This window comes from Lycorma delicatula, chromosome 1 (assembly GCF_047948215.1).
Source record: "Lycorma delicatula isolate Av1 chromosome 1, ASM4794821v1, whole genome shotgun sequence".
Taxonomy (NCBI): Eukaryota; Metazoa; Arthropoda; class Insecta; order Hemiptera; family Fulgoridae; genus Lycorma; species Lycorma delicatula.
This window is the reverse complement of record NC_134455.1, coordinates 273,697,664-273,712,385: the sequence shown is the minus strand read 5'-3', so window position 1 is coordinate 273,712,385 and position 14,722 is coordinate 273,697,664. Positions and strand designations below refer to the sequence as shown.

The window sequence follows — 14,722 nt, the reverse complement described above, 5'->3', positions numbered from 1 at the left end:
AACACATGTTAGAGTTTTTTTAAGTAAAACTTCATATTTATTTAACATTTTACAAAATTAATTATTTGTAACCATAAGCTATTCTTTTTGGAAAAAATATTATAATTTTTTTTTTCTGAGAAGTAATTTTATATTCACATCAATAAAAAAAAAACACTGGAAGTAAACTACATTTTGTTATTGTATTTTAATTACAGTGATGCCATACTTAATTAAATTCTACCAGAAAAATAATGACCACACCAACAAGCAAAAAATAATTGTGCAAAGATATAATGTTTTGAATGTCAATGAAAGATCTAAGAAAATGGAAGTTCCTACAAATTTATAAAGTAATTGTAGAAAAATAAAGATGTTGCAAGAACCTAATCAACTGTTTTAAATGTAGAATTTTTTTCACAACAATAACAATGTCAACAGTAAATGAAATTTTACTAACTCAAATCAATTTCTGAGGATCAGTTTAAATTTTTTATAATCATGATTGATATCTCTGTTCTTTTCAGTTTAGTGAAAAATAAGCAGAAAATCTACCACAATACATTAAAATTTTATTTTCATGTACTCATGTAACTTATAAGTAAACACACACCTTTTCAAAAATAACTTATTCAGTTAAAATCTTAGTAGCATAACAGAACTGGAGAGATATGGAAATATGTTAACAGCAAAAATTTGTATAAATTAAGAATTGAAAATTTTCCTTCGATTTATAAGCATAAATGGAAATTTTAGAGAGAAAGGTTTATGAGAAATTGTAAATTTTAAAAATAATTTCTATAAGCCCTTAAATTAAGTACTTACTTACTAGCCAACACCTACTTTTGACTGAGCCATTTTGTGACGTGCTGACCAGTACAGGCAGGTTTCTGTGTAAACAGGGCCTTCATCATCCCTCATGAGTGGTCCAGAACTTCGCAAGTTCCCAGATGGTCTGCATCCATAGTTTCATGGTGGCAGAGTTGGCATTTTGGAGAGGTCAAAACCTGTATCCGATGTAGGTGCAAGGCCAGATAGTCATGTCTGGTTTTTAACCTAAATGCATCAACACTAACTGCTCGAGGGAAACTATAGCTTATAGGCCCACGTGTGACAAGACTCTCCCATTTCTTGCCTGCCACCGATTCTTTACGGCTTTCACCAATCCATTTATTGACAGCAGAGTTTATTTGCGCCAAGAGTGCTGGATGGCTGAGGCAGAGAGGTTCCCAGCTTTGCCTATTCGTCAGCCACTTCATTACCATATATGTTAATATCGGCAAAAACCAACTGGAATTTTAACTGTCAGCCTTGACATTCCAATTCATTGAAGGTCTTCCTGCACTCTAAAGTTCTTGTGTAGTCAGTTACAGTGTTACATGACAAGTTCCAAATGGCTGCTTGCAAATCGATAAAGAAAACTGCCTTCCATGTGGAAAGGATTTCAAGTTGGGTGGCGGCTGTCTGAATCACAGCAATCTCTCCATCATAATTGTTCTGTGGAGCACTGACTGCAAGATACCCCGGAAGTGGTAGTATTAGTACAAGTCTCCTGTTTCTCCCGTTGCCGGTATTGATGATCCGTCTGTATAAATGTGTAACCATTCCTGTTCCGGATAATCTTAATGAATGTTTTGGAGCGCAGCCTGTTTTAATTCCACCACATAAGAGGCGTGTTTTGGCAGTTGATGATATTTTTAATTATATTTGGCTTGCGGCAGGTGGTCAAAAAAAATCTTGATAGGTTTTAAGTAGTGTTATGTCTACAGGTGTCAGGCTATACTTCTCATACAGGTTCTGATATGCAGTGAGTGATGCAATTTGGGTTTTGAGCCTTCTTGTTGCTTACTGGGAACAGTACCACTGTTGCTTATACACTCTTCTTGAACATTCCCAGAAGCGCAGCACACTTCTTTCACAGTGGACATTAAGAGGCTCCATTTGTATCTGAGCCTCCACAGCTGCCATCGGGGTGGATTTAGAAGCACCGTTTATTAGTCTCAGAGCAGTGTTCTGGACAAGGTTCATCTTATATGCAATTGTAGAACCGACAATGACTGTCACCTCACTTCCATATTCCAGGACTGGTCTAATGTATGTTTTATATATTGTTATTAACATTTCCTGGTTAGGTCCCCATTTCACAGCAATGAGTCTTTTCAGTAGACGAGTCCTTTTCACTGCTCTTCCCATGCATTGTTCAACGTATGGTTTTCAGGCGAGTTGTCAGTCCAGGGTAACTCCCAATTATTTTGAAATTTTTCTTTCTTCCAGTGCTTGACCCTTGTAGGACAGACTTATTGCCGGTACTTTTGTGGAAAACGTGAACAGTTGGAATGTAGTTTGTGGTATTAACAGTCATAGCATTGTGTGTTGCCCAGATTTCAAGATTCAGCAATGCCTTATTGAGGCACTCTTCCAATGTATTTACGTTACTACCAGTAGCCCAGATAAGGAGATCATCTGCGTACAGGAGGGCTTCGACTCCTTGTACTTCTCTGATTGCACCTAAGATGCCATTGATCAAAAAGTTGAAAAGTGTACAATTCAGAATAGCACCCTATGCCATGCCTTCCTTTTGAATGCAAAATCTGGAAGTACTGTGATTATGGTGCACTCAGATTAATCTTTAGCAAAGAAAAGACTCGATCCATTTGAATAAGCGTCCAGAGATATTGCAAATGGCCAGCTTGTGAATAAGCATGCATCACCAGACTGTATCATAAGCTGCTTTTATATAGACTAAAACTGCTAGTATAGACATCTTTGTGTGGTACCCATCTCTGACTTGTTGTCTGAAGTAAACAACATGGTTCATAGGACTTCGATCTCTGCGAAAGCCAGCTTGAGCACTGACTACAATTCCATGTGTTTCAATAAACTGGTTTAGACGGTTGACCCCTTTACAACAAGAAGAAGCGGCATCTTCTCTGCCACTTTACAACAAGAACTTGTTAGGGATATAGGCCTGTAGCTTTCAGATGACTTCACACAGTTTATAGTTCCGAGCAGGGTTTCCTTAGCTTTTTCCCCAAGGTGGATTAATAGTTCTGGGAATATTACATCACTGCTTTGTTTGGTTTGGTTAGAGACAAAACATCATCCAATTCCTATATGGTAAAATCAGATTTGAAAAGTTCCATGGTTTTCCTAACTTGAAATAAACTCTTTGGATGCTTCAAAAGTGTTTTTGCCAAAATTTGCCTCCTTTTAGATGGCTAATATTGGCTTAATGCTTACATAAAGTATTAGAAACATCTCTGGGATTACTGTGGGATTTCATGCCACATCGTAATTGTTGTTGTACTTTGCAAATACTATCATTATTTAGATGTGATATGTATCAATGCACTTTTATTCTGTCTTTTTGATAGTCTAGCGGATAAGAAGCTCCTAAATGCAAAACAGTTGACACTTATTATTTCGTTCTTTAGTCTTGCTTGGTCTCTTCTAATGGTTATAATGTCCTCACTGGCCTCTTTTCACTTTATGGCGACTTTCATCTCATGTTTCTTCAAATCAGTAAGCCTTGAAGTCCAAAAAGGTTTGAATTTCTTTATTTGACCCTGGAGAATACACTCACCAGAGCACACCAGAGGAAGGCTGAGTTTAAAGCCACAATGGTTATTTCACGGGAGGCTGCGTTCAAAGAAGTCCTGAAGCACAGAGTCTATAAGCTTTTTATATTTATCCAGTCCGCTTTTTAAAGTTTCAACATGGGGCTCAATTTTCATTGTATGGCACCTTTGTCATGGCCACTGTGACTAAGGTTCTCTGTGACCACATCCACCAGCATCATCGAGCAAGAGAGCTTAGGTTTATTCAGACAAGCGTAGATAACCCTCTGGGTTGGTCTAGTGGTCGACGCGTCTTCCCAAATCAGCTGATTTGGAAGTCAAGAGTTCCAGCGTTCAAGTCCTAGTAAAGGCAGTTACTTTCACACGGATTTGAATACTAGATCGTGGATACCAGTGTTCTTTGGTGGTTGAGTTTCAATTAACCACACATCTCAGGAATGGTTGAACTGAGACTGTATAAGACTACAGTTCACTTACACTCATACATATCATCCTCATTCATCCACTGAAGTATTATCTGAAAGGTAATTACCGGAGGCTAAACAAAAAAAAAAAGGCCAGTGGGTGGTCGATCTTTCCTACCTTGATAAACTGTCTTTAAGTAAGACTGATGCGCCCTATAATCATAAGTATAGTTAAAAAGAAGAAGAAATTACATTCAGCTACTACTACTTTGTATCGCTGGATTAAATATTGAGAGCTTGTTCACAATGAGGGTAAGTTCACAATTTTGTAGACCATTTAATAATCAATAAACATTCAATCACCGATTCAAATTTAAATATAGTAGAAATTGTAAAAAGGTGTGATCATAATAATAAAAAATTAAGTATTTTGGAAAAATGTTATATTTACAAGTATACACAAAAGTTTAATTTGATTAATGTTCAGACAGAATTTGATAATTACTTTCTTATCAAAACCGCCTTAGATAGTAGTAGACTTATATAATTTAAATAAATTCAAATAACTTCAGTACAGTACTGTACGTGTAGTTAGCCACATAATAATGTTTTTAATTTTTTTATATTTACGACTACAAAAATTTTTACAATAAAATATTCATGAACTGTCAAGAAAACATAATGAAAAGAGTACTGCATCAAAGTAAGTAGGTCATTATGCGTGCACATGCATATGTGTTTTGTACGTGTGTGTGGGTGTGTGCAGATACCAAAGAAAGAATAACTACAACTACCTACAAACTTAAGCTGAACGAGGAATTTAAAAGCTACTGAAGATGAAACTGTCGAGGGTCAAAGGGCTCAAGCTCAATTTTACGCAACAATGAGAGCTGAACAATCTACCCATAAATATCAGACACATTTACAAATGAATAACACCTAGTTGTGCACCTTCTCTTCTGAATGCAATAGACAACCAAAAAAGCCCAAAATCCAAAAATGTTTGGATTTTGGACTTTTCCTAACTGTAGTAATAAGCCCTCATTGAGAGCTTTTCAATTATATATCATAAGTGGTACTTATTTTCATTAGTTCCACAGTTATAGCCAAATAATGTTTAATTAATGAAATATTTGGATCTTGGAAAGCGAAGGTTAATTGGTTCGAACCATATATCTCTTTTTTAATTTTTTTTTTTTAATTTAAATATATTGGTTCATTAATAATTATTAACCTCTGACTGTAAAAAATAACATCACAGCCATAAACATAAAACTAAAATAAGCATAAACATAAAAAAGTAAATTAAAAGTTAAACGGTTAGTTACGTTGAAATACTAATCTGTTTTAAGACTTTTGAATAAATTTAATCATATAATCTTTTATGTTATGACTTGGCCATACAATATGTTAAAAAATAGTTTAAAAATATTGAAAAAACATATGACTTTTATGAAAAAAATTGCTTCTCTTTTTGGGTCCAGTGTAAGCCGGACACAAAATGTCGGTGCCAAAGCTACTTTAATTTTAACAGCCATTTAAGTTAAGAAAAAATTTAAAAAAATTGTTTTAATAGTAAAAATTAAAAGAGTTAGAGCCAAAAAGACAAATATAATAAGAAATTTTAAGAAACGTTTTTCTAAAAATACTCATATATAGGTAATATTAAAAAATCTGTTTAAGTAAAGTTCTCTTTAAATCTAACTTTTTTCTTTAAGTGATGCGATTTGATTTTAAAAAATAAAGCTTTTTTTGGATTATTTATACATGCATAGCAAGAACTGATCTCTATTTAACTGGCAAGAGGATCTCATTTATTGGAACCGATAAAATTTGAAGCGTAAACTAGCGCCACCAAATGAATGGCTAAAACTAAATAAAATGAAAAGACGCATGTGCAGAAGTAAGTGTAAGAGTAGGGATAAAACCACGTTTTAAATCGATGAAACAGAACTCTGAATTCTGATTTTTTATTTTGAATAAAGTGATCTATTTTTATTGCATTAAAAAACAACTGATTGTGAATAATTGTAAATTGAAAATAGATTTGTAAGTAAAAATCATGTGGAAGTGCGGTTTTGTAAAATAAAAGATATGAAATTGGACAATATATTTTTCTTAGAGTAAGTACAACATAAGATTTGAGGTTACAACAATGTAAGAATTGCAAAATTTGCGTAATTATTGTTAATTCATAATACGTTGTTTTACATAAATAATAAAGAATATTGATAAAATATAAACAGCAGTTGAAATACTATTGTCCATTTCAGTTAAAATTGATATCAACTGCATTTGAGTGGTTGTCAAAAAGCATGTGGTTAAATAATTTTTGAAATTGTAACAGTTGATAGCTATGTGAAAAAAATTTATATATAAATATACTCCCTCTATGAATCATGAGACCTTGCCGATGGTGAGGGAGCTTGAGTGCTCAGTGATAGAGTAGCTGAACCAAAGGTGCAACCATATTGGAGAGATATCTGTTGAGGGCCAGACTAAGGAATGATTCCTGAAAGAGGGCAGCAGCTCTTTCAGTAGTTGTTAAGGGCGTAGGTCAGGACGACTTAAATGGCATTTCAAGATCACTCAGCTGCTTTTTTTTCTACAAAAATGTAGCTCTCTGCATTTTCATATAACAAGATGAAGTTGCCTTCCTTTGTAAAATAATCCGGAGGTAAACTAGTCCCTCGTTCGGATCTCCTGGTGGAGACTACTAAAAGGGATCACCAGAAAATTAAAAAATAGCATTCTACAAGTCGGAGCGTGGAATGTTAAGAAGTCTAAAAAAGGTTAGTAGATTACAAAATTTAAAGAGGGAAATGGATAGGATAAATGTAGATGTAGTAGGAATTAGTGAGGTTCGCTGGGAAGAGGAAAAACTTCTGGTCAGTGATTTTAGAATAATTAACTCAGCTTCAAATAACGGCCAAGCAGGAGTAGATTTTGTAATGAACAAGAAGATAGGGAAGAGAGTAGATTATTTCAAAATGCACAGCGATAGAATCATTGTAGTAAAGATAAAATCAAAACCTAAACCGACAACAATTGTTAACACCTACATGCTTACAAGTGCCCATGATGATGGTGAGGTAGAGTGTGTATACAAAGAAATTGACAAAGCAATTAAACCCATAAACAGGGATGAAAATTTTATAATAGTTGGAGATTGGAATGCAAGCACTGAAAAAGGCAAGGAAGGAAATATACAGTGGGTGAATACAAGTTGGGCAAAAGGAATGAAAGAGGTATCCACCAACTTGTAAGAGTTTTGCATGAAATATAATTTTGTAATTGCCAATACCCAGTTTAAAAATCATAATAGAAGAATATAAAAATGGAAAAAGCCAGGTGATACTACAAGGTATCAAACAGATTATATCATGGTTAAGCAAAGATTTAGAAATCAACTCATTGACTGCAAAGTTTCACCTGGAGCAGACATTGATAGTGACATGATTTAGTGATAATGAAATGTAAATTGGGGTTTAAAATCCTGAAGAAAAGGTGTCAGATGAATCTGTGGAAATTAGAGAAGCTTGAGGAAGAGGACGTAAAGAAGATTTTTGAGGAGGACATCGCAAGAAGTCTGAGTAAAAAAGATAAGATAGAAAATGTTGAACAAGAATGGGAGAATGTTAAAAAGGAAATTCTTAAATCGGCAGAAGCGAACTTAGGCGAAAACAAAGAGAACTGGTAGAAAACCTTGGATTTTGGAGGATATATTACAGCTGATGGATGAACATAGGAAAATATAAGAATGCCAGTGATGAAGAAAGTAATAGAACTATCGACAATTAAGAAATACTATAAACAGGAAGTGCAAACTAGCGAAAGAAGAGTGGATTAAAGAAAAGTGAAATGAACATTGGTAAAATAGATGGAGCATCCAGGAAAGTTAAGGAAAATTTTGAGGTACAAAAATTAAAATCTAATAATGTGTGAAACAAAGATGGTACACCAATATATAATACGAAAGGAAAAGTCGATAGATGGGTAGAATATATTAAAGAGTTATTAGAGGAAATGAATTAGAAAATGGTGTTATAGATGAAAAAGAGGAAGTTGAAGAGGATGAAAGGGGAGGAACAATACTGAGATCTTAATTTAAGAGAGCAATTCTGCCATTCAAAAGATTGAATGGCAGAAATGCTCCTGGAATAGATGGAATACCTACAGAATTACTGCACAGTGCAGGTGAAGAAGCTATAGATAGATTATACAAACTGGTGTGTAATATTTACGAATAAGGGGAAGTTCTGTCCAACTTAAAAAAGAGCATTACAGTCAAGATACCAAATAAAGCAGGGACAGATAAATATGAAGAATACAGAACAATTAGCTTAACTTGTCATGTATCAAAAATCTTAACTAGAATTCGGTACAGAAGAATTGAGAGGAGAGTGAAGACGTGTTAGGAGAAGACCAATTTGGTTTCAGGAAAAGTATAGGGACAAGGGAAGCAATTTTAATGCTCAGATTAATAGTAAAAGGAAGATTAAAGAAAAACAAACCAACATACTTGGCATTTACAAACCTAGAAAAGGCATTTGATAATGTAGACTGGAATAAAATATTCAGCACTTTAAAAAAATTAGGGTTCAAATACAGAGATAGAAGAACAATTGCTAACATGTACAGGAACCAAACAGCAACAGTAACAATTGAAGAACATAAGAAAGAAGCCATAATACAAAAGGGAGTCTGACAAGGATGTTCCCTATTCCTGTTGCTTTTTAATCTTTAGCAGATGTTAAAGAACAATTTCGATCTGGAGTAACAGCACAAGGTGAAGAAATAAAGATGCTACAATTTGCTGATGATGTAGTAATTCTAACTGAGGGTTAAAAAAGATTTAGAAGAAACAATGAACGGCATGGATGAAGTCCTACACAAGAACTACTACATGAAAGTAAACAAGAACAAAACAAAAGTAATGAAATGTAGTAGAGAAAATGAAGATGGATCACTAAATGTAAAAATAGGAAAAGAAAAGATTACAAAGGTAGAAGAAATTTGTTATTTAGGAAGTAGAATTACTAAAGATGGACGAAAGAGGAGCAGATATAAAATGCCGAATAGCACAGGCAAAACGAGCCTACAGTCAGAAATATAATTTGTTTACATCAAAAACTAATCTAAATGTCAGGAAAACATTTTTCAAAGTATATGTTTGAAGCATAGCTTTATATGGAAGTGAAACTTGGACGATCGGAGTACCTGAGAAGATAAGTTTAGAACCTTTTGAAATGTGGGGCTACAGGAGAATGTTAAATGTTGTGGCAAATTGATGAAGAAAGAAGCATTTGGAAAAATATAGTTAAAAGAAGAGACAGACTTATAGGCCACATATTAAGACATCCTGGAATAGTCCCTTTAATATTGGAGGGACAGGTAGAAGGAAAAAATTGTGCAGGCATGCAATGTTTGGAATATGTAAAACAAATTGTTAGGGATGTAGGTTGTAGGCGGTATACCGAAATGAAAAGACTAACACTAGATAGAGAATCTTGGAGAGCTGCATCAAACCAGTCAAATGACAAGACAAAAAAAACATATTTTTATATGTTATTATTTTAATGTTTTGAAATTAATGTGTGATTTGGAAGGAAAAGTTTAACTGATGATGATGGAAAACCTCGAATGCACTATTATAAAAAAAATAATAAGCATAAGGTAAGAAGCATTATCAAATTCTGTACTCTTCATGGTAAACGGTTTTTATATTTTTGTCTTTGAGATATTAGTACAGAGGGGAACATGGACAAATAGAATAACAAAAGAATTGTTTTTGCTAATAAATATATATATATATATATATATATATTCAGAGCTAAATTTCATTTACATATTTAATTCATCTGCAACAAGGAAACACATATGAGGCTTCTCTTTCCTTCCTACTTTCCATAAACTGATTAAAAGTAATTACTTTCAAAAATTATTAGGGAATTTAACAGGCCACACATAACTCTGAAAATGATTAAGAAAGCAAAATCAGAGGTTCTTTAATTTTATAAATATCTTTAAAAAATCCTGGAATTGGCTACATTTGTTTGAAATGATATGTGCGACAGGAAAATTGTCATTTCAAAAATTGCCTGAGTTCATATCACATGTCTGATGTTATTGTTTCCTCTACAAAAATAACATGCATTTATATTATTAATAACAGTATAAAACTGCAAAATCTTAAATTCTGCTTAAGGAATTGGTGTTGGACAAAAGCAAACAGTTAAACAGCAATGAAAAAACACAAGTTTATAAGCAGAAGAAAGATTTCCATAAAGATCACAAAATGTTGATATTGATATTTATAATGGTCATTTAACTGTCACAACTCATGAAAAAATTACTGAGCACAAAAAAAGCAAAGTGGTAGAAAGAAGTCTACTAAGGAAATACTTTGAGAAATTGGAATATCAGTGAGGAATTGCCACAATATGCTTCACAATAATCTGAAAATGAATAATTTTTGTTTACACATTGATCCAAAGTGTTTTCAGTAAAGAAAAATCACTGGCAATAGGCCTTAACGGTGTTGGCTTACAACATAATTTCAAAAACAAAGGAGACAAGAAATAGTTTTTTATTTTTGATAAAGTCAAATTGTTTTGCTCAATTCTGATATGAGCTAACATAGTTGTTTGGAAATATTTATTTTCATCTGATTGTTGAATCAAAAGAATCTCAATTAAAACAATTCTAAAATTTTCTTCAATGTTCAGATCAGGAATCCCTAACCATTCCTGTGTTTGAGTGAATTCCACTTTGATATAACTTCTGTTTCATTTATTTTGAAACAAAGTATATAATCAAGATGAAAGTACAAATATTATGAACTCAGAATGCTGTTAAGGAAAGTGTTGTTTAGAATAAGACCTCTGAAATATTGTTTATTATACCATAATTCTCTTTTATGATGGTAAAAAGCTTTTTGATTATTAAAAAAAACCCACAAACATCCTGCTAAGTTTCTTGAATCCTTTCCAAAAGTTTTTCTTTGATTTCATTTTAGAAAGTAGCAATGTCCCAACACTTTCTAACAGTCCTTCCCATGTCCAATTAACAAACATTGGTCCTGTTTTACGGTAAGGACCTTACTAAATTCTCTGGGTACTAATTAACCTTCAATTAATAAAGCCAATCAATTAATGTGTAATGAAATAAATAATAACATAGTCAGCCAATTCTTGAAGTAAAGCTTCTTATTCAACTGTACCTGGGTTCAATCCTAACAAGTATTTATCATTTTTTGTTGTTTCATCATCTTAAAAAAAATTGGTTGATCACATGCCTGCAGAGTGATTAAATTAATACATAAATACATTCTTAGTAATAAACTGTGATTTGAGCATTACAATATTGCTTATCACTGAGGCTAGAGAAATTAGAACTTCTATCAAATAGTTAATTTCCACCCTGTAGTTCTATTAAATCTTAAACTAACAATATAAATAATAATAAAATTACAGTGCTGATCCAATAAATCTGAAGTTTACTTTGTTAATACAAGAATTGTTAAAAACAAAAACCAATAAATATTATCTACAGCTATGTTATATAACAAGCTATTTTAAATAGCACTCATAAATTTAAATTACATATTAACTTCATAACTTACTTCTCCAGCCGTATCTGGTACCCTACACTACCACAACTACCTATGCTTTCATCTCTCTCATCAGCAACTCGCTCTGCTACTGAGATGGCACTTATACGTCGTGGTTGAGTACATAAAATATGGCATTTTGAACCTGCACCTTTCATTATTTCTCTGTCTAAAATAAACTGTGCTACCTGAGTTGTCTTTCCACATCCTAAAAATAAAAATTGGAGCAATGTATAGAAAACTTATTAGATTCTTTAAAAAGTATAGTTGAAAAATAAATTACGAGAACTTTTTAACTAGCATCTTGACTGTTCATGCTACGTTAAAAGGTTCAAAGGTTGTTGGATGAGTTGAAGTCAAATTGTTTTACTCAATTCTGGTACGAGCAAACAAAGTAGCTTGGTAATAATTATTTTCATTTGATTTTTAAATCATAAGAATCTTAATTGCCACCTTTAAACAGTTATAAAATTTTCTTCTGTATTTAGATCATAGAAAAACTTAAATTTAAAAAGTAATGTGCAATAAAGTTACACAATCATAATAAAAATAGTGCACAACTGTACACTCAATTATTTTGTAAATGAATCTCTCACAATACAAATATGATTTCGGCCATTTTTAGAATACTTGTCTTTCCTGAAATATGTATATTAAAATATAGTATGTAATATATGTAAGCATTATTACTGGAGTGTATGCCTGGAAATGCAGTAATTCTAAAAACATGTTATAAAGTGGAAGTCTTTATCTTTTATATAATTTTTATTCAGTCTTAGACTCACTATGTTAGAAGGAACATATAATGTAAAGTTTTGCTCTCAAACTCACTCTGTTAACATGTACACATAACATTGTTCATAAACTTTGTATTTGGAAGGTATATGTAATATAATATTATAGAAAGAATATCTTTATGTGTAAATTTTATAAGTATAATAAAATATAATTTGTTTTTTTTTTTAAATATTCATCATTATGAAATAGCTTAACTGGCACAGTAAGTAGGAAGTCTTCAAGAATAATTAAGGCAAATAATCCTTTGTCAGTTTCCACCGTTTGTGAAGACAACAAACACATTAGAAGAAAACATTCTTCAAGGTGTAATGAATAAGTACATATTATTCAAAATAATTGTTATTTGATTTTTTTTGTGTGTGTAGTGTATATTTTAAAAAGTGAGAAAGTGAAAAACAAAAATTAATAAGAGTCTACAAATATAATATGTATCATGGACAAAATAAAAATAATTTTACTGAAAGTAGAAAAATAATAATTAACAATATAAAATATAATATTTATTATAAGTCAATTTCAATTTGTGTTATTTTTGTCTGAAATAAATCTGATCTAAACAAAATGACAAAAAAAAGTAATATTTAGACATGATCCCTGAATTTTCAGGCGATCCCAAATTATTAAATCGATTTATTACTCTGTGCAACAAACTTGTAGGTATATTTTATGTAAACAATAACCCAGATGATTTTCAGAATGAATATTTATTTTCAACAATTGTCTTAAATAAAATCACCTGCTTTAGAATTAGTTGCAAATGATAACAAATAGTTACAAATGGGCCAATTTATGCAAGTAATACTGAAAGGTTACCGAAATAACATGATTGTTTCACATTAAATATAAATATGGCATAATTAAAACAAGAAACAAACAAAACACATTTTAATTTTTATGAAAAAATTCAGAAACTATTAAATTTACAAATAGAGAACCTGTGATAGTTAAGGTTTTGTGGGAATACGTTAAGAAATTAGCTTTAAGAGTTTTATTAAGAGGTTTGAAGGAAATGTTATGTGCACCAAAAATCTGAGCTCACTTGAAGAGGCTTTAAACATTTAAAAAAATGATTTTCAGTTTAAAATAAGTAAATTTAATTCTAACAGTAACAATAACAGTCAATTTGTAAGGAAAGGTGCTTCAATCAAAAACAAAAATAATTTTAGATTTAACCAATATTACAGGATTTGGTCACAATATTTTAATTCAAACCAAAATTAGCTTCCAAAAAATTCAATTCTGCAGAGATTTCCTTACAGAAATCCCAATTCCACAATTTAATCAAGCACAATCAAATTTTAGTCTATGACCACCCTTTCAAAATCCCAATCCAAACCAGAGACCTCAGTTTAAATGAACTCAAGAAACATCCATGTTTATTACAACAAGAAATCCAGTTGAACTACCAAAAAAAAATACCCCAAATTATATAGTCAGGAAATAAATATCAGTAATGCAAAAGCGATGAATTTACATCAAACAGCAGAACATGATGATATTTCCCAAGAAATCTACAATTTTAATTTACAAAACAGTAGTTTAGAAAATAATAAAACAATTGAATAATTTGAAACCAACATTTTTTAGGGTAAACAAATTTAGGAAGTGTTTTTCAATTATGAATTTACATTCACAAATTAACGAACTGCTGTATATAATCGATACATTAACTAGATTTAGGATATTAATCAATACACAAGTACCAAATCTTTTGTAAAGAAATTTATTGGATTTGAATATTTTAATATCTAGGTAAAGACCCTCTTTCATAGTAACCATGCCGCACATGGTAAATTTAAAGAAGAATTTTATACTTTAATTTTGTTATTAGGAAATAAGAAGAATAAATAATATTTTTGATTTTCATTAAGATTTTGACTTGCTATTAGGACTAGATAATTTGAAGGAAATGAAAATTAATTTAGATTTTGTAAATAATAAATTAACATGAAGTAATACAGTAATGCCTATATATTATTTTAATACAAGTCAAGAAATACAAACTGAGAGCACATTGACACAAAATATTAAGTTTCACGTAGGAAATATAAAAAACAGAGAAGACATATTGTTTTATAAAAGTATAAATGTAATTGAAGTACTACAATATATAATTAATGTCAAGGACAACAAAACCTATTGTACAGTAATAAATTCCACATGAGATTAATATATAGTAAACTAATTTTTGTAGAATCATTAAGTAACTACAATTGTGTACCAATAATTAATATTAAGAATAACAACAATAATAAAGTGAAAAATATTAATAATAAAAAGAGTCGAAATTTTAATATGATTAGTTGCAGAAGGAAAAATATCAAAGATCAGAACTGATCACATTAATTATT

The 14,722-nt window shown here is 31.5% G+C and overlaps 1 protein-coding gene across 1 annotated transcript in view; it reads right to left on the bottom strand.

Annotated features, from left to right (window-relative positions):
• Window positions 1-14,722, bottom strand: part of LOC142331932 (ATP-dependent DNA/RNA helicase DHX36-like) — a 139,371-nt gene that overhangs the window by 81,684 nt on the left and 42,965 nt on the right. The window contains exon 7 of the mRNA XM_075377986.1: window positions 11,586-11,781. Coding sequence (XP_075234101.1) covers window positions 11,586-11,781 — 196 coding nt within the window. The remainder of the gene's footprint in view (window positions 1-11,585; window positions 11,782-14,722) is intronic.